Here is a 25,520-nt window from a genome sequence, read left to right as displayed (position 1 = left end):
TCTAGCTGTTCCTCTTGGACACACAGATTATTATTACATTTTCCAGTCTCCCTTCAGTTAGAGTGGTGAGGTGACTGACTTCTAGTCACTGGGATCTGAGCAAAAATGATGTGCCCATTTCCAGGTCTGGTCTGTAAGAACCTCCCATTGTGCTGCTCCATGTTCTCTTTCTCTTTTGCTGAGATCTTGGATACCATGTGTTTAAAATGGTAGACAAGATGGAAGGAAACAGCTCCCTTAATTACTCCTTGGAGGGCGGCTATTTGCCAATCAGGAAAACCCATTGTGATCTTTACTAGAACTGTAAATAATCTGTCAGGCTTGATTCATTCAACATTTTCAGGTGTGTTTGTTTTGGCAGTCACAGTTCAACTTTGGCGTCTACTGGTTTTCCATGTGGGTTTTGGTCCGTATCTTCTGAAATGAAGGCAAAGTTAAAAACCCTGAGAATGGCTAGATAGCAAATTCCGCTGCCATTTATTGAATACCAACTATGTGCCAGCCACTGGGCTGGGACTTGGGGATACAGAGATCAGCTAAGACATGGCCTCTAAGAGCCTAGAGCAGATTCTCTCTACTGTGAGGCTCTGGCAGCTATGGGCTCAGATGACAATCCTATCTCCAGTTAAACCCACTGCCGATAAGCTGAGTTGATTTTGACTCATATGATCTGTAGGACAGAGGAAAATCGCCCCATAGGGTTTCCAAGGCTGCAAGCTTTATGGAAGCAGACTGCCGTATCTTTCTCCCTTGGAGCAGCTGGTGGGTTTGCCTTTTGGTTAGCAGCCAAGCACTTAACCACTGTGCCACCAGGGCTCCTCATCTCCAAGTAGGGTCCCCTTTAACTTTCCCTACCTGTGCTCCATTCTTCCCTTCACAGGGCCTCTCCCCAGTCAGGCAGGCCTGGTGCAAATTTACGTAAACTTTTTTCCTTGCATTTATTAAGTAATTCAGAATTCAGAAGACAGGTGGTAGCATGTATGTATGATTTTCTCTCTGCATTCAAAACTTTTATTTGATAAGACACTACTTCTTCAACAGCTAAGAACCACAACTATATTTAATTGCATAAACAAAATTCTACTTTCAATGTAATTTAAATGTCCTAAATTCTTTATAATGGCATCACCTTTTTCTATAATTTTGACAACCAGCTCAGTGTCAGAATGATTATGCTTTAAGAAGCAAAGCTACCCAAAAAATAAAAAGGTAAAAAAAACAAAACAGACGTCTATTCTCTCTAGACAACTTACATTATCATATATTGGATCTCAATTAAAAAAGGGGAGGGTGATTAAGTGCAGTTCTGATTATTATTAATCTACTTAGCAGCAAAAGCCCTTACAGGTGGACATTTACTTTTTCTGTTCTAAATATCTTATGAAATGTTATAAAGTAGTTGGTACCTGGGAAACCCTGGTGGCATAGTGGTTAAGTGCCACGGCTGCTAACCAAAAGGTCGGCAGTTCGAATCCACCAGGCGCTCCTTGGAAACTCTATGGAGCAGTTCTACTCTGTCCTATAGGGTCGCTATGAGTCGGAATCGACTCGACGGCAGTGGCTTTGGTTTTTTTGGTTAGTTGGTACCAGTTCTAGATGAGTAGCTAAACTTACCTGAAAGACCAAGCAATGTGCCAGAGGTTACACTTTAATTTGAAAGAGCTAGCTTCTTAAAAAGCCCGTGAAGCGTGACCTGGGGAGCACAAGCTCTACAGACCCTCTCAGGTCAGCACCACTCACACAGGCCTGGTACAGCCAAACTCACCTTGAGCTTCTTTAATAAGCTAGTGTATACTGAAACAAGGCAGTATCTGTTCTTCAACCACCCCTTACTTCCTCCTCCTCTCCCAGTATGGATTACAATGAACAAAACAAAGAACAAAGGCTCAGTACTTACTATCTAGTTGAGACTAGCTAAGCAACCGGAGGAAACTTTACTTAATTATCCAGAGTATTTTTAAATGGTCGAACTGAAAAGCAATGATGTCATGTGTATTTTTTAAAGCCAAGCTCTAAGAGGCTAGCTTTCAAAACAGATGGTGAAAACAGTTCCTCTAGGTATGGAACGAAGTGACTTATTTGGTAGTTACTGTCACCAAAAAAGAAGCCCTGGTGGGGCAGTGGTAAAGCATTCAACTGCTAAGCAATAAGGTGGGTGGTTTGAACCCACCAGCTGCTCTGCAGGACAGATGTGGTAGTCTGATTCCGTAAAGAATACAGCCTTAGAAACTCTATGAGGCAGTTCTTCTCTGCCCTATAGGGTCGCTGAGTTGGAATCCCCTCAGTGGCAGTGGGTTTTGTTTTGGATCACCGAGAAACTGTTGCTCAGCACTTCTACTCGTCAGTGGTGTAGACTGGATGTACTGCAGAATACCAAAGTGTGAAACAGGGTCTTGATTCTTCAAATTAAACACTTACCAATATCCTACACAGATGTCTGAAATGATCAAATCCACCCTGGCAGCACCACGAAGTATTTCTAAAGGCTTCTGTATATTCACACAACACCTGCACTTAGTACCACTTAAATATTGAAGAGCAAATTTCAACTTTTGACACCACTTTCAGCCAACGATTTCTGCCTACCTTTAGGGTGGACTCCCTTAAAAACAGATGGACAAGGAAAAAAAAAACAAGCCTCACCCTCTTGACTCATCTTTTGACTCAGAGATTACTCTTTTTCATGAAAGTTTTGCCAACTTGAAACTCGTGTTATTTTCCTACTTTGGGGGAGGATACCTTTTGGAAGGACTACCTTTTTTAATAGCTGAAGGTGCCTATATATTCAATTTAAATTATACAAAAGTATTAAAATAGAACAAGAACCTTCTAAGGTCATATATACACTGCTCTCTATAATTTAAGCAAGGCAGCTGTTATGGATCAGACTGTGTCCTCCAAAAAGCTATGCTGAAATCCTATGCCTGTACCTGCGAATGTGACTGTGTGTGGGAACAGAGGTTTTCTTGTTATGTTCCCCAGGTTATACCAGAGTAGGGTGGGTCTTTAAACTGAATCACATGAGTGGTAACTTACAAAAGGGAGTACAGATACAGACACACACACACACAAACACACACAGAAGAGACTATGTGGGATTCTTCTACAAATAAAGGAAACCCAAGGAACATCTGGGGTTACTGACAAGGAGGAGCCTTCCCTTACAACCAATGCAACCAAGGCCCTGATTTGGACTTCTAGCCCCCCAAAATGCAAGACAATAAATTTCTGTTCTTTAAAACCACTGAATTGTGGTATTTTTGTTACAGCAGTGCTACATAACCGAGGCACTGGCAAAAACAGATCTTTTATGTGAGTTTGTAAAATATAGAGCTATTAATAAAGAATTGATGGGCTATACACAGACAATATCTGTTAAGGATTGAATTCTGTCTCCCAAAAATATGTGTTGTAAATAATCCCATTTAGGAATGGGTTCTCTTTGTTGTTAATGAGGCAGTATTACTGACGGGTGTGTACTAAACGATCTCTTTTGAGATATTAAAAGCAGATTAAGAAAGCAAACACGGAAGGGAGGGGAAGATACAGGCCACATGATCACAAGGAACCTAGGAACAGAAGCTGATATGAGACAAGAACCCTTCCCCAGAGCGGAGAGACAGAGCCTTCCCCTAGAGAGCCAGCAGCCTGAACTGAGACTTCTCCTAAACTGTAAAAAAATAAAATTCTGTTTGTTAAAGCCACCCACTTGTGGTATTTTTGTTATAGCAGCACGAGATAACTAAGACTACACCTAATCAAAATGCTGAAACTTTTTGCTATAAACAGAATATTCTCAGGAATAAATATGAAATCTAGATGATAACTCATTTTAACAAGTGATTTCAAGATCCTTATTGACGTTACTACATAAAATCGTTAAAAATTTGCTTTTAGAGAGCTTATATTGCTTGGTAAACTAGTATTTTCAATCGGACATGCTAATAAAGAGCTCAGGCTGCTAACCAAAAGATTGGCTGTCTGAATCTACCAGCTGTTCCTCGGAAACCTTTATAAGGCAGTTCTACTCTGTCCTACAGGGTCACTATGAGTCTTTTCAGATGAAAAAACATAATCATTTCCCTTTACTATATATTTCTTTCTCATTTAGAAACAAGGAATATAAGACAGGCCAAAGTAGAAGAGAAGGAGGTCTAGCAGTCGCGGTCTCTTATAGCAATGCAACTATTGCTGAAGTGCATCAAACTGCTCACCTACTGTCCAAAGTTCAAAGTAAAACAATTAAGCTCTTTTAGGTAATTCTAAAGTTTCTGAAAATCAAGAAGAAAAGAAATAAGCAGGGTGGTAGGAAAACAAACTTTCCTCAATTTTTGGCTAATTCTTAATAACTGTAGTAGTCAACAGCAGCAGGACTACTGCAGTTTCAGGAAATTCTTGAAACAGCTGCTTTACAAATAATCTACTACTTACTAGTCTCCTACTGCCGCTGGTTGCTATCAAGTTGGCCCCCACTCATGGCCCCCCCATGCAGAAGGGAACAAAATGCTGCCTGGTCCTGCGCCACCCCCCACGAGCACTGGCAAACTGCACCACGTCATCCAGCTGGGTCTTCACTGGCTGACCTCCGGGAGTAGGTCTGTCGTCAGGCCTTTCCTCCTAGTCCGTCCTTGTCTAGAAGCTCCGCTGAAACCCGCTCACATCACGGTCGCACGCAAGCCTCCACTGACGGAGGGCGGCAGCTGCACCGGAGGTGAATCTGTCGGAACTGAACACGGGGTCCCACACAGACGGCGCAAATTCTACCACTGAGCCACCACTGCCGCCACCAGTCTATTAATGATTTTAAAACAAAAACAAAATAAAGCAAGACTTTTAAAATTAACCCAGCAATAGTATTCTGAAAGAAATATCTAAAGGCAACTGAATAGAATCCTAGAGTAGAAAAAACACTTTGCAGATTCCACCAGGTTTTTCCACTAAGGTGTGCAGTTTAATGGCATTACGCCAATGTGGATGTTTTATTTATGGGTTGAACTTGAATACTATCATGATTTATTTTGTTAGTCGAACTGCTCCAAATTTGGTCCTCAAGTACTACTTCAGAGGTTGGCTCCTACACAGCCCGTCGGCAATCTCCATTCTATTTTGAGCACTTTCTTAATTTCTGGCACCATAAAATGTTCCAGGCTCATCCTGACTGCATTTAATATTTCTAAGAAGAGGTTCCTCAAATCCCTTTGGTATTACAGGAAATTTAGAACTATGCTATAGAATGAAAAGTATCAGGAATTTCTGAAAAAGGAAAACCACAGAGAGAGTAAAAGGGTCGATGGTTCCTGGGGTTCGGGGGTGGAGGGGAGAGATGAACAGGCAGAGCACACGGCACTGTTAGGACAGTGAAGCTATTCTTTCTGCTTGATACTATAATGGTAGACACATGACAGTATGCATTTGTCAAAACCCACTGGACTGTTCGACACAGAGTGAACCTTACTGTAAACAGCAGACTTTAATCAATAACAATATATCAATCTTGCTTCATCAAGTGTAACAAACCTATTGCATGAATGCAAGATGTTAAAAGGAGGAGAAACTGTGCGGGGGATGGGCCTCTCTGTACTTTCTGCACAGTTTCTCTGTGAATCTTGAAAGGGCTCTAAAATATAGTCTTTTTTTTTAAGTATCAGGAAATGCTGCTCCAGTATGGCACCTCAAAATCTCTATCTTAGAGGACTTTTGGGAAGAACCCTCAAATACGGCAAAATTATCTACAGAGAAACGTGCAGTGAATAACTGGTATAAATTCAGGTCACCACAAGAAAAAACCTCATAGTATTGTCAACAGAAGTTGTTGAATTTTTTCAACATAAATATTAAATCTAAAGTGTTAAAAGTCTTTTGCAAAATTCAGCTCCTACAAAGGTAATGGCTGCATTTTCACATTACCCCCAACAGGAAGTAAAACCACCAGGGGGCACGACAGAGACAATCACAGCCAAAACCTTCACAAGCTGCTCTAAACAGTTCTTTAAGGATCTTGTGCACAGGCTATCCGTGTAATATTGATATTCTGCACAGAACAATTTTACAACACACACAAGGCAGAGAAAGCACCTTATCAGAATCAGGGGAATCAGGTAGTATATACTGTGAAACAAATGTGGCACACAGTCAGATACATTTGTGCTGGATTTTTTCTTACGTGTGAACTTTCATTCACTTAAAAGATCTAGATTTTAGAAGAATACCATAATTTTAGAATGCAAGAGGCAATGAATGCTTTTGGTGTTTCTAGGTAATTATTCTAACACACTTTAAAACCAGGCAATTGTCAAATTCACAAAAACTAGACCTGGCCACTGGTAAGAGAACTAGACTTGCCCACCAATAAAAGAACTATAAACTGTAATCAAAATGCTGGGGGGGAGGCGGGGGGATTTAAACCAACTCTGAGAAATAACTGATATTCAAAACTGCATTATAAATATATTGTTCTACATATTTTGACATTTGACTGAAGCACCGCTACAGTCAAGATGAAGAACCACTACAATCACAATGAAGAACATTTTGGTCTCCCCAGAAAGTTTCTTTGGCCCCCTTTGCAGTCAATCCCCTCCCCTCACCCCTCACTGACACCAAGCAATCACTCTTCTGCTTTCTGTAACTAAATTTACCTTAATTTCATATAAATGGGATCACTCAATATGTACTCTTGTATCTAGCTTCCTTCACTCACCAAGTTTTTAAGATTAATCCATGCTGTTGCAGATGTCAATATTTGCTCCTTTTGTGTATGGCGAAAATACACACAAAACATTTGCCATTTCAGAACTTTTTCATGTGCAATTCAGCAGCATTAATTATGTTTATCATGTTGTGCGACCATCACCACTATCCATTTCCAAATTTCCCATCATTAACAGAAACTCAGTACCCCTTCAAATACTTGTTCTTTTCATTGCAGAGTAGTACAGATATGTCGCAATTTGTTTACTCACTCATCTGTTGATATATTCCAGTTGTTTCCAGTTTGGAGTCTTTATGAATAAAGGTACTATAAATATTCATAAGTAAACTTTTTTGTGTGAAAAAAAAAAAAAAGTCTTCCGTTCTCTTGGAAGTCACTGGAATGGCTGGGTCATAGGGTAAGGGTGTTTAACTTTCAGAAACTGCCAGTTTTCCGAAGTGGTACACACACTATTTTATAATCCCCTCAGGAATATACGAGAATTCCACTCATTCTATATCCTTCCCAACATGTGCTCTCGTCAGTCTTTTTAAGTTTCATCATTCTAGTGGGTGGTACTATAGGTGATTATAGTTTGAAATCTGCATTTCTGAGAACTAATGATGCTGGCCATCTTTTCATGTGATTACTGGCCATTCATTTTTTTTTTTTTTATATCTTCATTTAGGAAGTAATCGTTCAAATCTTTTGGCCTTTTAAAATTGGGCTTTATCATAGAGTTTAACATTCTCTCTATACTGATGCAAGTCCTTTGTTGGGTATAGGTTTTTCAAGTATTTTTTCCCGGTCTGTAACCTGTCTTTTTTGTGTCATTTGAAGAGCAAAAACTTTTAATTTTCATAAAACCTATTTTCTTCCCTTGATGGTTCAGATTTTGTGTGTCTTATGAAATCTTTGCTCATCCCTGGTTGCAAAGGCTTTCTCCTATGTTTTCTTCTAGAAGTTCTATAGTTTCAAGCTTGTATGTTTAAGTCTATGATCCACATCTGTTCATGGTGATTTGATCTTTGTGTATGGTATAACTAAGGGTAGAGGTCATTTTTTTTAAAGAAATACACGTGTTTTGCTGAACAGGTTCCCCTTATCATAGTACTTTTAGCACTTTTGTCAAAAATGAATTGACCACCTACAACAAAAAGACAATCCAATTTAAAAAGTGGGCGAACAAAATGAACAGACGCTTCACCAAAAAAGACATTAAAGCAGCTAACAGACACGTCAGGAAATGCTTGATATTACTAGCCATTAAAAAAAAAGCCATTAAAGAAATGCAAATCAAAACCACAATGAGGTACCATCTCACCCCACCATTACTGGCACAAATCAAAAAAAAAAAAAAACGGAAAATAACAAATGTTGGCGAGGCTGCGAGGAGATCGGAACTTTTATGCACTGCTGGCGGGAATGCAAAACAATAGAACCATTTTGGAAAATGATATGGCGTTGCCTCAGAAAGCTAGAAATAGAAGTACCACATGATCCAGCAATCCCCTCCTAGAACTATATACTATAACCTAGAGAAATAAGAGTCATCACACAAATACACATCAAACCCAAGTCCACTGCAGCACTGTTCACAATAGCAAAAAGACAGAAACAAGCCAGATGCCCATCAAGAGATGAATGGTAAACAAACCATGGTACATACATACAACGGAGTATTACACAACCATAAAGAACGATGATGAATCTGCGAAGCATCTCATAACATGGATGAATCTGGAGGGCATTATGCTGAGTGAAGTAAGACAATCACGAAAGGACAAATATTGTATGACAACATTACTATAAAAACTTATGAAAAGGTTTACACACAAAAAGAAACCATCTTTGATGGTTACGAAGGAGGGGAGGGGTAGGGATGGGAAAACATTAAGACAATAGGTAAGTGTTATCTTTGGTAAAGGGTAAGACAGTACACAATTCTGGGGAAGCCAGCACAACTCGTACAAGGCAAGGTCATGCAAGCTCCATAGATACATCCAAACTCCCTGAGGGTCCAAACTGCTGGGCTGAGGGCTGTGGGGATCATGGTCTCAGGGAATATCTAGCTCAACTGGCATAACAGTTTATAAACAAAATGTTCTACATTCTACTTTGGTGAGGAACATCTGAGGTCTTAAAAGCTGTGAACAGCCATCTAAGATAGTCCACTGGTCTCACCTCTTCGGGAGCAAGGGTGAATGAAGAAAGCTGAAGACACAAGCCAAAGATTAGTCCAAAGGACTAATGGACCACAACTATCACAGCATCCACCAGACTTGAGTCCAGTACGAGATGGTGCCCGGCTACCACTGACTGCTCTGACAGGGATGACAATACCGGGTCCCAGACAGATCTGCAGACAAATGTAGAACAAAACTCTAACTCACACACACATACAAAAAGACCAGACTTAATGGCCTGACAGAGACTGGAAAAACCCAGAGAGTATGGCCCTGGGGTACCCTTTCAGTTCAGTAATGAAGTTACTCCTTAGGCTCACCCTTCAGCCAAAGATTAGACAGGCCCATAAAACAAACAGATTCAAGGGGCACAACAGCCCAGGGGCAAGGACTAGAAGGCAGGAGGGGACAGGAAAGCTGGTAAGAGGGAACCAAAGTCGAGAAGGAAGAGTGTTGACAAGTCGTGGGGTTGTTAATGTCTTAAAACAATATGTGTACTAACTGTTTAATGAGACCCTAGTTTGGTTTGTAAACCTTCACCTAAAGTACAATAATAAAAAAAAAAAATCAGTTCACCATTGTCATGGATTGAATTATATCCCCCAAAAAATGTGTGTATCAATTTGGCTGGGCCATGATTCCGGTACCATGTGATTTTCCTATGTGATAAATCCTGCCTCTATAATGTTAATGAGGGAGGGTGGGCAGCAGTTGTGTTAGTGAGGCAGGACTCAATATGTAAGATTGGATTGTGTCTTGAAGCAATCTCGAGATATAAAAAAAAGTGAGCAGAGAGACAGGGAGACCTCAAACTACCAAGAAAGCAGTGCCAGGAGCACAGTGCGTCCTTTGGACCGAGGGCCCCTGTGTGGAGAAGCTCCTAGTCCAGGGAAGATTGAGGAGAAGGCTAACAGAGAAAGAAAGCCTTCCCCTGGAGCTGACACCCTGAATTTGGACTTCTAGCCTACCAGATGTGAGAAAATAAATTTCTCTTTGTTACAGCCATTCACTTGTGGTATTCCTGTTACAGCAGCACTAGATGACTAAGACACCCATACATATGTGGGGATTAGGGCCTCTACTCTGTTCCATAGGTTTGTCTATCCTATGCCAATGTTACTACTGTCTTGATTACTACAGTTTTATGGTAAGTGCTGCCCTTACCATACTCATGGAGTGTTTCCTACCACTCTGTCCTTTTTCAAAATTGTTCTGGCTATTTTAAGACCTTTGCATTTGCATATAGAATTATCAATTTTGTGATTTTTACAAAAAGCCTGCTCAGATTCTGACTGGGATTGTCTTGAATATATACATCAATATGGGGAGAACTGGTATTTTAACAATATCAAGTCTTCCAGTCCATGCTGCTGCTGTTGTTAGGTGTTTTCAAGTCGGTTCCAACTCACCACGACCCTATATACAGCAGAGCGAAACACTGCCCAGTCCAATCTACGAATGTATCTCTCCATTTATTTAGGTCTTTTACATTTCTCTCAGTAATGACTGTAGTTGAGTGTACATATCTTACACATATTTGGCTAAATTTATACCTAAATATTTCATGTTTTTATTCTATTGTAAATGCCGCTTTTTAAATTTTACTTTTCAATTGTTCACTGCTATTACATTCAATTAACTTGTATATCGCCCTTGTACACTGCTATCTTCCTAAATTCACTTATTCTAGTAATTTGGATTTGCTACATACATAAAAATGTTACCTGACAGTAAAGACAATTTTACTCCTTTCGTTTCAATCTGGATGTTTTTTCATTTCCTTTTCTTGACTTATTGTACTGACTAGGAACTCCAGTAAGATGATTTTTACTAGAAGTAGTCTGTGTGAATAAACTTGCTTTGCTCCCAATCTTAGGTAGAAAGCATTCATGCTTTTATCACTAAGTATGATTTTTTTTTTTTTAGGTTTTTCATAGGAGCCCTTTATCACATTAAGGAAGTTCTCTTTTATTACTAGTTTGCTAAGCATATTTATCATGAATGGACACTGAACTCTGTAAAACAAATAATTTGCTACATCTATCAAAAAGATCCAGAAACTCTAGTGACATAGTGGTTAAGTGCTCAGTTGCTAACCAAAAGGTCACCGATTCGAACCCACAAGCCACTGTGCGGGAGAAAGGTGTGGCAGTCTGCTTCCGTAAAGATTACAGCTTTGGAAAGCCTGTGGGGCAGTTCTATTATACCCTATAGGGTCATTATGAGTTGGAATCGCAATGGGTAGATTGAAAAAATCAGGTTTTTTTCTCTTCAATTGTCAATATAGTGAAATATACTGAATTATTTTTGAATGTTAAAATCATACCCCTGGGATAAACTCCACTTAGTGATATTATCCTTTTTACATATTGCTGGATTTGACTAGAAAGTACTGGGGAGTTTTGCACATATGTTATGATGAATATTGGTATGTCGTTTTCTTATAATGTCTTTACCTGGTATGGCTATTGCAGGAATGCTAGCTTCTATTTCCTGAAAGAAACTGGATATGATAATTTATTGTTCTCCATTAAATGTCTGATAGAATCTACCAGTAAAGCCATCTGGGCCTTAAGTTTTCTTTGTGGAAAGATTTAAAAAAAAAAAATTCGATTTCATTAACAGATTTAAGGCTACTGAGATTTTCTGTTCCTCTTGTGTCAGTTTTAATTATTTTTGCAAGGAATTTGTCCATTTCATCAAGGTGTCAAACTTGCTGGCACAAAACTGTTCATAACATTCCCTTGTTATCCTTTTAATATCTATAGGATCTGTAGTTACCTCAGTTTTTTTTGTTGTTGTTGTTACTGATACTGGTAATTTGTGTTTTCATTCTTTTTTTCCCTAGAATGTGCCTTCAAAATGTGGACACTAACCTTGTACCACTGTTTCTCCTACTTTATGTAAAAAATATGACCAAAAATGAGGCTACTATATATTTAAGAAAAGATCCACTACAACAGAGTGCACTCACTCAAATGAATCCTATCCAAAGATGGCACAAAAGAAGTTATACACTTACTTATAACAATCCTAAAACAACACGCTTATAATTGTTTTCAGAGCTCATCTGAGCTTCGAAGAAAATCCATTATACAAAAGCCATGTAATGGATTGAATGAAACGCTGGAGACAAAAAACTCAAGATGAGGCAACAGACCCAGAGAATTAAGTTGCTCAATGTTGTAAAGCTTGATGGCAAAGCAAAGTAACAGATTTCTTGACATGCCCTTTGATCTCATTTCCCTTCCTGTGTTAGTTCCATCTGAAGAGTTAGCACAGAGGCTCGGGCTAAGAGACGCTAAGCATTGCTGTTCCTCAAGCTGCATTATGGGGTGAGGTATGGAGGAAAGGGAACAACAAGAATGTTCCCGTTCCCAGTGGATGAGAATCAGGCTGTCTCTTTCTAAGATGTTCTTTCTAGCCCTTCTATTTGTATATTACTGGCTTTTCTAATGAAGGTATTTTTATTGTTGCTGTTTATCTCCATTTGCTTTCTCTACATTGTGATTAAAATCAACAGGCAATAACTAAATGAAAAATACATGTATTAATAAGATCATAGAAACACTTCAACTTTTCTCACTGTCATTAATAAAAAGTTCTACCTAACTTTTTTAAAACCAAAATGTGTATTACATAGCTCAGTAACACATCTAATTCAAAAGACTTGGCTCTCAAAAAGATCTTCGTTGGTCCATAGGTCAAATGCAGCCCCGTCCAATTACATCACATTCTCTAGGTCTTCATTTTATGTCACCATTCCCATGCAATACTGCATTTAAACATGTTAGTTGCACTTTTCTTTAGCTTTGTACCACTTCCCAGCCCCCAGCCATACCCATCAAAAAACAAACAAACAAAAAAAAAAAACAGTATTTTCACAAAAAAATGCATTATTTTATATAAGACTTATTTTACCAATTATTTAAGACTCATTTATGGCTTCTCCAGAGGTCAATTTGGTTTACCGCCAATATGTAATGTAATACTGCACTCCCTAATTTCTGTTTGTTTTTTTTTTTCCCCCCTGGTTGATCTGCCTTTATCTTAACATCAGAAATTCTACCTCACAATTTACAAAAAGGTTTTTATTTTCTTCTTGAAGATGCTCTCGGACAATTCTCATTTCTTATTTTAATTTGGAGTGTTTTTTAGACTCACTGCATTTTCACTGCACTTAGTTAAGGATTCTATTTCTTGAATCTTATTTCTTCTTTCCTGGACTTGTATTTCATTTTTCTGGGCATATTCAAGAATTTACAGAAGGTGTATCTTTCAGGCCCTTAAATTTCTGGAAATGTGTCTCATTTGCTCTCATCACTGAGTGGTCACTTGGTGTTATGAAAGTCTGGATTTAGAGACTGATAAGTGAATGCATTGCTCAATTGCTTTCTAGCACCTACTGATGGTAGATTCCTGTCTTTTTTTTAGGAAATTTTTTTCCCTGTTTAGAAGCTTTTAGGGTTTTCTCTTCGTTTTGGGATTTTTTTAATTACAAAAAAACTAAATGTAGATCTTCACCTATGCTTCTCAGCAATCAGAGGGCTCTTTTAAATGGAAGATTGAATTTTTCTGGTGAAGAGAATTTTCCTCTATTTCACTGATTATTTTTCCCTTCTATATCTTTCTAATACATCTTTCTAAAATTTTAGATAGATGCTGTTACTCTCTGTATTTGTACCCTACACCCTTTTTCTTTTCTTGCACGTTTTCCGTAAGTTTTGTTCTTTGCTCTCTTGTTCTGAGACAGATCCAAGAATTTATACTTTTGCTACATGGTTGATATTACGGGTTGAACTGTGTCCCCCAAAAAGATATGTTAAACTGGTACCCATGAATGTGACCTTGTCTGGAAATAGGCTCTAAGTTAAGATGAGGTGGGCCCTAAATCCAATCACTGGTGTCCTTGTAAGAATATACACAGAAGAAAAAAAAAAAGACTACAGAGATGCAAAGGACACAGAGAAAAGGAAGACAGTCACATGAAAAGGTAGGTAGAAAATAGAGTAATGCAGCTACAAGCCAAGGAAAACCAAGAACTGCTGGCAACCACCAGAAGCTACTGGGAAGAGGCAAGGATTCTTTCCTAGAGCTTTTAGAGAAAGCATGGCCCTGCCAAAAACTTGACTTTGAACTTTTAGCCTCTGGAACTGTATAGAATTCACTTCTGTTGTTTTCAGCCATCAGTTTATGTGTTACGGCAACACCAGGAAATTCATACAGTTAGCTAAGCTTTTGCACCAGCAAAACTGACTTCTACATACCAGCTACATAATCTCTAAAATTTACGCTGCCTTCAAGTCAATTCCAACTCATAGCCACCATATAGGACAGGGCAGAACAGCCCGATAGGGTTTCCAAGGAGCACCTGGTGGAATCAAACTGCTGACCTTCTGGTTAGCAGCTGGAGCTCTTAACCATGACACTGCCAGGGTTTCCAAAAATTTATGATAGATAATCAAATTACAACATATCATGGATCTCACTGCTGAAGTTACAAATTTGTAAGTGCTGTCACGATACCAAAATTTGGCAGTGTAGATAAAGAAAATAGAACTTCACTTTTATTAAGACTACATAGCTAAATATTTAGAATTTAAGAGCCCTAAAAAATTTAAGAGCCCTAGGGACACTTTTTTTAAAGTTCTGTAACAGTAAAACAAAAAAGTAACAATTCAAAGCCTAGATACTCAAGTGCATGCTCTAAACTTAAGAAAACTTTCATTTCTCTCTCTCTCTCTTATTATTCAACTTTACTGTTTTACTGAAAGTAGGAAGAACCGCCAACTGCTGAAGTCAGATGGATTTTGGCTGAAAGCACAGGATACTACAAAGATGTTTATATGTGTTTTATTAACTATGCCGAGGCATTCAACTGTATGCATCATAACAAATTATGGATAACACTGCAAAAATGGGAATTCCAGAACACTTAATTGTGCTTATACAGAACCTGTGCATAGATTAAGAGGCAGTCATCCTAACAGAACACGGGGATACTGCATGGTTTAAAATCAGGAAAGGTGTGCATCAGGGTTGTATCCTCTCACCATACTTATTCAATTAGTATGCTGAGCAAATAATCTGAGAAGCTGGACTAAATGAAGAACAACACAGCATCAGGACTGGAGAAAGACTCAATAAAAACCTGCAATATGCAGATGAAAAAACCTTGCTTGCTGAAAGTGAAGATGACTTCAAACACTTACTGATGAAGATCAAAGACTGCAGCCTTCAGTATGGATTGTATCTTAACATACAGAAAACAAAAGTACTCACAACTGGACCAATAAGCAACATCATGACAAAGAGAGAAAAGATGGAAGTTGCCAAGGATTTCATTTTACTTGGATTCACAATCAACACCCATGAAATAGCTGTCAAGAAATCAAACAATGTATTGCACTGTGCAAATCTGCTGTAAAAGACCTCTTTAAAGTGTTAAAAAGCAAAGCTGTCACTTTGAGGACTAAAGTGCACCTGACCCAAGCCATGGATTTTCAATCACCTCATATGCACACAAAAGCTGGTCAATGAACCGAAGAAGAATTGATGCCTTTGAATTATGATGTTGGCAAGGAATATTGAATATACCATGGACTGCCAGAAAAACAAACAAAATGTCTTGGAAGAAGCCCGAGGGCTCCTTAGAAGCCTGAGGATTTCGTCTCATGTACTTCAGATAAGTTATTAGGCGGAACCAGCCCCTGCAGAAGGACATCATGCTTGGTAAAGCAGAGGGTCGGCGAAAGAGCGGAAGACCCTCAATGACATGGACTGACACAGCGGCTAGAACAGCAGGCACAAACACAGCAATGATTCTGAGGGTGGTGCAGGACCGGGCAGTATTTTATTCTGTTGTACATGGGGTCGCTATGAGTCAGAACCGTCTCAATGGCACCTAACAACAACAAGCAGAATATGAATAATTCTCAGTGGACAGGAGAAAATAATTTTAGGATCACTACGTTATCAAGTAAATGAAAAAATCATGCCTGACAAATTTTTTAAGAAGCATGAACTATGTGATACACTCACGAAGATTTTAATCTGAAGCAACAAATGCACAAATTAATTTCAAAGTTTATTATCTTACAAGAATGTTTCAAAAAAGTTTTTAGGAATGTTTCAAAAAAGTTTTTAACTGCTCACATTCAAGCTGAATTTTTGATATTAATAGTTTCCTCCAAAGATTTCTGAGATGACGAATAAAGTGAATTGGAAATGAAACAGATTAGCATTTAAAGCACATATTTAAAAATCAGAGTGAGTTAATAAGCTAGTCTACATTAAGAAAGGAACCATAAAGGAGTGTGGAAACGAAGGATGAAATAAAACTATCTTAAATTGATTTTTTCTGGAAAAAAAAATTATTTGGTTTTGAAACAAAGAAAATCCCAGTCTAATTAAAGAATATGAACATGAGATAATCTTTAAAACTTAAATCAAAAATTTCCCCTTAAGTCCTCTTAAAACCAAACAACAGCTTAACTAGTAAAAAATGTCTGCCTTGGGCATTAGGCTCTTTTAAGAACTATTTACCATATTCTCATGCAAATAACACACCACCTCTCCCAGGAGGCACCCTCACCGAGTGCCACCATGCCAATCTTCTCCCACGTGTTGCTGTAAAAGAAAATGAGCATAGTGCACTTATGAAAATACCTCTGCGGGGGAGGCCACAGTCAGCAAACAAACAGAAGTCCAGCGTTATTTGCATAAAAATACGGGATATGGGATCAAAGTCACAACAGCAACTACAAAGATTAGATATGAAATACAGGGGAAAGCGCATTTGTTAGAAAGGGAGGAACAACTCAGAAAGTGTGAGGATGGCTGCTCTACTCAAAAAATATAATCAGTGTCACTGAACTGTACATGTAGAAACAGTTTAATCGGTATATGCTGTTTTGCTGTGTCTCAACAAGATAAAATTAAAAATATATATATACACACACACATATATATGAATGTAACCCTCCCTGAGACAATCTGAATAAGAGCAGAGATTAATAGCACAATCAACAATGTGAAGTCAATATCCCTACATTTTCAAGTCACCTGTAAATATTCAAATCAGAAACAAAACTGCCTGAATATGAAACTGTTTATTCAAAACTGGAGCAGTGTCCCAATGGCTAGAGATACCTTCAACAAATCCAGCTGAATAAGGTTTCTAGAGACAGTTCATTATCCAAAAGGGAACCTTACTGCAGACTCTGCCAAGCGCTTCTTAGGTCACCTTCTAATGAAAGACGGTTGAGAATTCTTTTTAGGTAAAAGACTTGATCTTTCATCTATGTTCAGACAACGAAACAGGACCTGTACTTACCAATTTTATCAAAACCATTCAGAGTTGTACACTGATTTTATCAAGAAACATTAAAAATGAGTTAAATCTGATTTTGCACTCATACTTTCAATTGTGCCCCAATCCAACTCTCTGCTTAAATTATCTAAAGTAGTATCTTGCAGTCAGACACTTTTCCAAGTTATTATGCCAAGTTACAACTAAGGTCTCAACTTTGAGCAAGTCACCCCAATAGGATATATGTTTCCTAGTCCCGAAAGGTAAACCAACAGACAGAAACAAAGGCACAATGGCCTGGCATGATTTCACTCGATAAAAATGCAACACTTCATTCAGTGACACAAAACTCAGAGAATACCTATGACTTAGACAAATCCAATTTTGCCTAAAATCATTCATGTAGACAAATATAACTTTAATCTTGCAAGATTTACTATAAGAGAGGCTGTATACATCGATAAAGAACAATGATGAATCCGTAAAACACTGCATAACACGGAGGAATCTGGAAGGCATTATGCTGAGTGATATTAGTTGCAAAAGGACAAATATTGTATGAGACCACTATTATAAGAACTTAAGAAACAGTTTAAACAGAGAAGAAAATATTCTTTGATGGTTATGGGGGGGGAAGGAGGGAGGGGATGAGAGGGGTATTTACTGATTAGATAGTAGACAAGAACTATTTTAGGTGAAGGAAAAGACAAAACAAAATACAGGAGAGGTCAGCACAACTGGACTAAACCAAAAGCAAAGGAGTTTCCTGAATAAACTGAACACTTCAAAGGCCAGAGTAGCGGGGCGGGGGTTTGGGGACCATGGTTTCAGGGGACATCTAGGTCAACTGGCATAATAAAATCTATTAAGAAAACATTCTGCATCCCACTTTGGACAGTAGCATCTGAGGTCTTAAATGCTAGCAGGTGGCCATCGTAAGATGCACCAATTGGTCTCAACCCACCTGGAGCAAAGGAGAATGAACAACACCAAAAGTACAAGGTCATTATGAGGCCAAGAGACATAAAGGGCCACATAAACCAGAGGCTGTATCAGCCTAAGACCAGAAGAACTAGATGGTGCCCGGCTACAACCGATGACTGCCCTGACAGGAAACACAACAGAGAGCCCCTGAGGGAGCAGAAGAACAGTGGGATGCAGACCTCAAATTTTCGTAAAAAGACCAGACTTAATGGTCTGACTGAGACTAGAAGGATTCAGAGGTCATGGTCCCCAAACCTTCTCTTAGCCCAAGACAGGAACCAAAGCTAACTCTTCAGACAGGGATTCGACTGGACTATGGGATAGCAAAGGACAGAAGTGAGGAGTGAGCTTCTTGGATCAAGTAGATACATGAGACTATGTGGGCATCTGTATCTAGAGGGGAGGTAAGAGGGCAGAGGAGGTTAGAAGCTGACAAAATGGACACAAAAATAGAGAGTGGAAAGAAGGAGTGTCCTGTCTCATTAAGGGGACAGCAATTAGGAGTATACAGCAAGGTGTATATAAATTTTTGTATGAGAGACTGACTTGGTCTGTGAAGTTTCACTTAAAGCACAATTAAAAAAAAAAAAAAAGAGGTTATATAATGCTGTGATTAAGAATATGACTCTGAATGACCTGATTTGTAAACTTTCATTTAAAGCACAATAAAAATTATTAAAAAAAAAAAAAAAAAGAATATGACTCTGAATGACCTGATTTGTAAACTTTCATTTAAAGCACAATAAAAATTATTAAAAAAAAAAAGAATATGACTCTTGGACATGACTGCCTGAGATCAAATCCTAGCTTTGCTGCTTACCTGCTGTGTGACCTTAGGCCAGTTATGTAAGGCGTCCCTGTCTGTTTTCTCATCTGTACACTGGGGAAACTATAAGTATCTCTCTCGTGAGGCTACTGTGGGGTTTAAAAGGCTTAATGTATGTAAAATGCTTAGCACAGCATCCGGCACATGGTAAATATGTGTAAGCATTTGGTGTTACTAAAGGGAAGAAAAAATTGTAAGATGAGTGGTAACTAATTAGTTAACTGGTTATTTGTCTATGCAAACAATTGTCTGTATAGTCCAGCTCTAGGCTCTAACTAGCTTATTCAGTCAACGAGTATTTACTAAGCATCTGCTTTATGCCTGGCTTTGTACACGCTTCTACTGCCAATGCCCAATTCTTCTACTGGTGAAAATCAGCTTAAACAGCCACTTATTCTTTTTAAAGCTTGCGGTGCTGCATGCCATCCTCAACTGTGATTAAATATTATTTCTCACTGATACGACTTGGTTACTCCCACCTCTCCCTTTTCCCATTCATTAAAAAAATCTTTTTATAAAAGGAAAATTTTAAACACATACAAAAGTTGAGAGAATAATATAACGACTTCCATATTCCCATCATCTAGTTTCAACAATTAAATAAAAAAAAAAATTAGGACATAGGAAATACTATTTTATTTCTACCCCTGCCCTGATGATTTTCAGAGCAAATCCCAGACACAGCACTGCATTGTTGACTATTTCACCATTTATCGTCTATCTCTAAAAGACAAAGACCATTTTTCAAATTGTCACAGTAATATTATTAAACCTAAAAATTAGTAATTCATTAATATCAAATATTCACTTGGTATTCAAACTTTCCCCAAATGTCACAATTGATTTTACAGTATTTTTTTGTAATCCACTGAGTTTGGCAATTAGGCAATATGTCAATAAAATGAAGGTGACTTTAATAACCATTTCAGTATAGTAGCAGCAGATGAAAGCCAGATTGCAGTAGGCCAAGAAATTAGCAGGAATAAGGCAACAGAGATAACTGTGTATGCTCTTCTTACGGGAAGATCAAAGATAAGAAAAACTGGGAAGTAGCAAGAAGTATATGCAGGATCAGGCTCAAAGAGGAGGTGATTATGTTTGTAAACTGAAGAAAAACAGAGGCTCAAGACATCAACAAAACAAAGAGAAACTAGTAAAGTAAGGCCCTGGAGAGAGAGAGGATGAGATCAAAAGCACAAGTAGAACCACGGACGGTACCAAACACTAAGCACCCACACTAAAAAAAACTCTTGGTTTTTGCTGTCCGGGATGTATAGAAGACAACATCCACCTGCCTTTTGCCTCAGTGTGTATTTGTCTTTGCAACAAGGTAAATGTCCTCAATCCCAGACTTAAAGAGCAGAAGAACCTGGGCTGTACTGTTTCCCTGGGACCGCTGTTCTTTGACTGAAAAGCATAAACTAACTTCCTAGTACCTTGCCCCCTTCAGAGTTGTACCAGCAACCACCAATCCGCCAACTCTACTTGCAGCCTGAAGTCAGGCTAATTACAGACCTTCACACCTTCCTGCCCACTAGCAACTGGGGGAGTAATTATGTCACATGCTCAAACTGAATAGTCAGTGGCAAGGCACACTTTTTAATGGAATGCTTTCAAATCTAGAGAAAACAATAAAGCTGACCCATTAATTTTGCCAGAGACAAGGTTTACAGATCTACACCAGAACAGTCTGTGACTTTTCTACCTTGACCATAGCCCAGAGATACCTTAGTACTAAGGGAGTGATAGAAGTAAGGATTTTCAAATCCAGAAGGTGTAACAGTCTGCAACAGTGTTCAGCAAGAGAGTAGAAGGCCAGAGAATAAATATTTTAGGCTTTGTGGGCCACAGGCTCTCTGCTGCAACTACTCAGCTCTGCCACTGCAGTGTGAAAGCAGCCATGGATGGTATGTAAATGAATGAGCTGGCTCTGTTCCAATAAAATTTTACTTGGAAAAAAAAAGAAAAAAAGGTCAGTAGGCAGCAGTTTGCAACCATTGTTCGACACAGACCTAATTGGGCTCACGGTTTTGATCAATTTTAACAATATTCTGGATGTAACATTTTATCTTCACACTTAAAATAGAAATGCACACCTACATATGATTCTAATTATATAAGACATTAATAGAGGTAGGCCTAGAAGGAAATAATAAAATAAAATTAGTGTTTGGGATGGCAGGATTACGGGTAACTGGTTATCATTTACCAAAAAAAAGAAATTGAACAACTGTAAAAGTTATACAATGGAAGGTGAAATGGCTTCATAAACAACTGATATCAGCTTATGATAGCTGCCATAAAGAAAATAAGCTGGGTACTACCGATGATAAGAGAGCACCAGAGGAGGGTAGGAAGTGACAGAAGACATCGCCAAGGAGACGGCATTTATGCTGAGAGCTGAAGGAGAACAAAGTCATCCAAGTAAAGAGCTGACAGAAGGGCATCCACCCAGGGCTCATAAGCAAGCAAAGGTGCTGATGAAATAAAAGAAACTGACAAGTATTTTGGGGAAAGGAAGGGTACAGCTGAAACATAATGAGAAATGGCATAAGTGACACCTCAGTGCAAGGTAACAGGTTTTCCAAGCAAGGGAGGACCAGCCTCATCAAAAAGGGACAGAAAGGGCTGCTTCTGCTGACAAGGACAGCTCAGAATGGCTTGAAGTTCACAGACCTCATGATATCTACATCTACTCGTCCCAAATCTCAGGATTTCTTGCTTTCCCAAGGATCACCCTTCCACATAAGAGATCTTTTCAAGGCATTCACAGAAGCTCTCTGGCCCTCTGACTGTACCGTAAATCAGGAATTTTTAGGCTCTCCCAAACCCAAAACCAAACCCAGGGCCATCGAGTTGATTCCGACTCATAGCAGCCCTATAGGACAGAGTAGAACTGCCCCTACAGTTTCCAAAGAGCCTCTCCAGTACAGTCAAAAATAATCAGTTGACATTCCTGGTATTCCTCATTCTCTCTATAAACATCTTTCACAATACAAGTAGTCCCCTACTTTACAACAGGGTTCCATTCCGACAACTCCATCAGAAGTTGGCTCTAAGTCTAATACTTTTTTTTTTAATTTAGTTTTCATCATTATTGTCTTTTATTATCAGTATCTTTACAAATATGATCTTTATTTTATTTGTCTTTGGGGGTTGGCATGATAATGATAACATCAGAACACCAGACACTGCAACCCTGTAAGCAGGACATATTATTAACAATAAGATATACAAAATAAAAAAAAACCCAAAAGAAGGGTCATAAGTGTGTTTCGTCATATCTCAAATACATCACAAGTCAGGGACTAGCTGTAGTTACTTGGTTGACCAAAGTTTTGCCTTCAATAAGCACTTCATTTTATGCAATCCTAAGTGATAAGTTAACTGTTTGTCACTGTGTGCTACAGATTACCAACATTCCATTTTCTCATGATAATGGGATCACTAAAACAAAAAATGGGATCACTACCTTCAATAAATTCAACCAATCCAGATAATCAATCTAGATTTCCATTACCTTAAGAGTGTACTGTCCTACAACCATTCCTGATGCCAATACTGTATTATTCAGGGTTCAGGCAACAAAATCAACCTTCGCTAGTTAAAGCAGAAAAAGACTGGTTTTCAGTGAGTGTTAGAGGTCATTAGACAGCTGAAAAAATACTCTATGTCAAGCCTTTAGAAACAACTAAACACTTCAGAACTGGGCCACAAAGGAACTACTGCTTGTCCTACAACCAATCAGGAAGCTGCACAGTGAATCTGAAAGCGTCTTCTACCTCAGAACATTGAACAACAACCACAAAATTCAAATTACAGCCACAATCCTAGCAGTAAAAACAGAAAAAGAACAAATTCAAACTCACTTCCACCTTCCAAATCTCACATGTGTGTCCGTGGCAGAAAAAAAATAACATTCAGAACCCTAGCTGCAAAGGAGTAGGAGAAGTGTACTTTTTTGGTTTTACAGTTTCTGAATCCCAGGAGGTCTGAATGATGTTGAACACCCCAATAAACATAACATGAAATTCTGGTCGCCATGCCTCAATACACATGCTACAATGGGCAAGTACAGAAAGCAACTAAAGTAATTTAGGAAATGAAGTTGCCCAAAGAATAGAGGAGAAAAAATTGAACAGAAAAAAAAAAAATTTTTTTTTAAAGGTGTTGCAGGCAGAGGGTGAGGAATGGGCGGAGTGAACAGGAATGAATTCACAAAAACCAGCATGTATAAGAACAGAATAACCAAAAACTTTAGTCACTAAGTCTTCATCTTTCATTTTTAAATACTAAACTTTAAAGAAAATAAAAGAAGAAAAAAATAAATATGCTGCTCTCTATGTCAAATTGTCTTTTTTTTACAAAAAAAAAAAAAAAAAACCTTTATTCCTAACCCCCAGAACTAATCAGAATAAAATAAGACTAAAATTTGCTGGGATGAAAAACTGTGAAGGTGCAACCCCGTTATTTCTTACAGGAAGGACAGAAAGAACACGCTCTAGATACAACAGACCATAAATGGGCTACCATCAGATGCCTCTGTTGCCAAACCACTGGTCTTTAATTTTTCCTAATGCATTATTAATACAAATGAATTCTTTTTAGTTGCTGTTGATTCAACTCCGACTGATGGTGATCCCACGTGTCAGGAGAACTGTATTCCACTGGGTTTTCAAGGCTGTGTGGCCTTTCAGAAACAGATCGCCAGGCCCATTTCCCGAGGTGCCTCCAAGTGCACCCTTTCAGCTTCTAGTCAGCATTCAACTTTCTCCGCCACCCAGGGAGACTCCTTATAAGTAAATTAACTAATTATACATTAAAAATCTAGACCTTCAAGCATTAAGCTTTCATCAAATGCATACATAAAAATGTAAGGCTTCCTTCAAATAACCTTATAAATAAAACATTCTAAGTATTAGAAAAAAGGTTTTAGACAAGACTTCTACTAACTTGCAAGTTTGCCATTCAGTCAGGTAACAACAGAGAAACGATCAACAAAATTAACAAAACAGTCTGTGATTCCACCTGTTCAAAAAAAAAAACTAAACTAAAAAACAGACTTAATTGACACTGTGTCTTACCTGCTTCTCCTTCCTGGACACATGGCAGATTATACCTTCCAGCCCCTCTGTAGTTTGGTAGGGCTGTGGCTTGCTCTGGACTTTAACATATGAGCATCAGTAATGGAAGTCACTCCTGGACCAATGAAGATAAAAGCTCTGCCTGCAGGTCCTCCCATTACCCTCCTCCCCCAGCAGTCTTGGGAAGCACGCACTGACATGGAGCAGTACAAGATGAAAGGAGGCTAGATCCCTGAGTCACCAAGTTCCTAAAAACCCATTCACCTAAAAAAAATTCTGTTGGATTAAGCCGTTGAGATTTAGGGGTTTATGTTATTTGTAAACCACAGCATAGTACAGATTTTAATAATAGAAGAGGCCTATAAAAAATATTTTACTACTCTGGTAACTTAAGACTAACCATTTTAAAGAGTTGAAAAGCTTAACTTTACCATATAAACCTTTTGCCACTGAGTCAATTTCAACTCAGTGACCCTATAAGCAGAACAGAACTGCCCCAAAAGGTTTCCGATGAGCAGCTGGTGCATTCGAGCCGCTGCGCCACTGGGACTCCACATTACTATATATCAAAACCAAACCAAATCCACTGCCGTCAAGTCGAGCCTGACTCACAGCAACCCTGTAGGACAGAGTAGCACTGCCCCATAGGGTTTCCAGTGAGCAACTGGTGGATTCAAAAAGCCAACCTTTTGGTTAGAGGCCGAGCTCTTAACCACTGCACCACCACGCCAGGTAGGTAAATATATATAATAGGTGTGTTATGAGGTATATATATACACACATATATAAACACGTGTGCACATGTGTGTATGTGAAAATAAACTTTTTGTGTGTAGTGAAATATACACACCAAACATACACTAATGCAGCAATTTCTACACGTAAATTCAGTGGCATTGGTTACATTCTTCAAGTTGTACAACCATGCTTGTTACTCTTTCCCAAATTATTCCACCACCATTTACATAATTTCACTGCTCCCTAAGCTTCTCATCTAACCTTCAACTGATGTTGTTTATTTGGTCACATACACATAGTTCTTTGAAAAAGCACAATGCTCAGTGCAAACATTCTTTACTAATTAAGTTAAACTGGTTTAAAGATGACTTTGCAGACAGTTGGTTTAAGGTTTAAAGATTACCTCAGGCCATACTTGAGGGGATGGGAGGTCATTCATCTTCAATGCCTCCAGAAAGTCTGGATTCCATGAGAATTTAAAATTATGTTCCACATTTTTCCTCCTTTTGATCAGGATTCTCCTATAGAATCTTTGATCAAAACATTCAGTATTGGTAGCTGAGCACTCTCTAGTTGTGGTCTCATGGCAAAGAAAACAGTTTAAGAGAAAAATTCTTGGAAACAAGAATACTTAATTTGACTTACAGTGTGAGCACATTTCCAAAGGGTAACTTGCCTCATTTCCCTAGGGCAAAAAAAA

General features: G+C 38.6%; 1 protein-coding gene across 1 annotated transcript in view; it reads right to left on the bottom strand.

The window, feature by feature from the left end:
- Window positions 1-25,520, bottom strand: part of PPP3R1 (protein phosphatase 3 regulatory subunit B, alpha) — a 74,176-nt gene that overhangs the window by 12,369 nt on the left and 36,287 nt on the right. The window contains exon 2 of the mRNA XM_049856425.1: window positions 25,466-25,505. Coding sequence (XP_049712382.1) covers window positions 25,466-25,505 — 40 coding nt within the window. The remainder of the gene's footprint in view (window positions 1-25,465; window positions 25,506-25,520) is intronic.

The sequence above is a fragment of the Elephas maximus genome, chromosome 17 (genome assembly GCF_024166365.1).
Source record: "Elephas maximus indicus isolate mEleMax1 chromosome 17, mEleMax1 primary haplotype, whole genome shotgun sequence".
Lineage (NCBI taxonomy): Eukaryota > Metazoa > Chordata > Mammalia > Proboscidea > Elephantidae > Elephas > Elephas maximus.
This window is presented reverse-complemented; position numbering and strand designations above follow the sequence as displayed.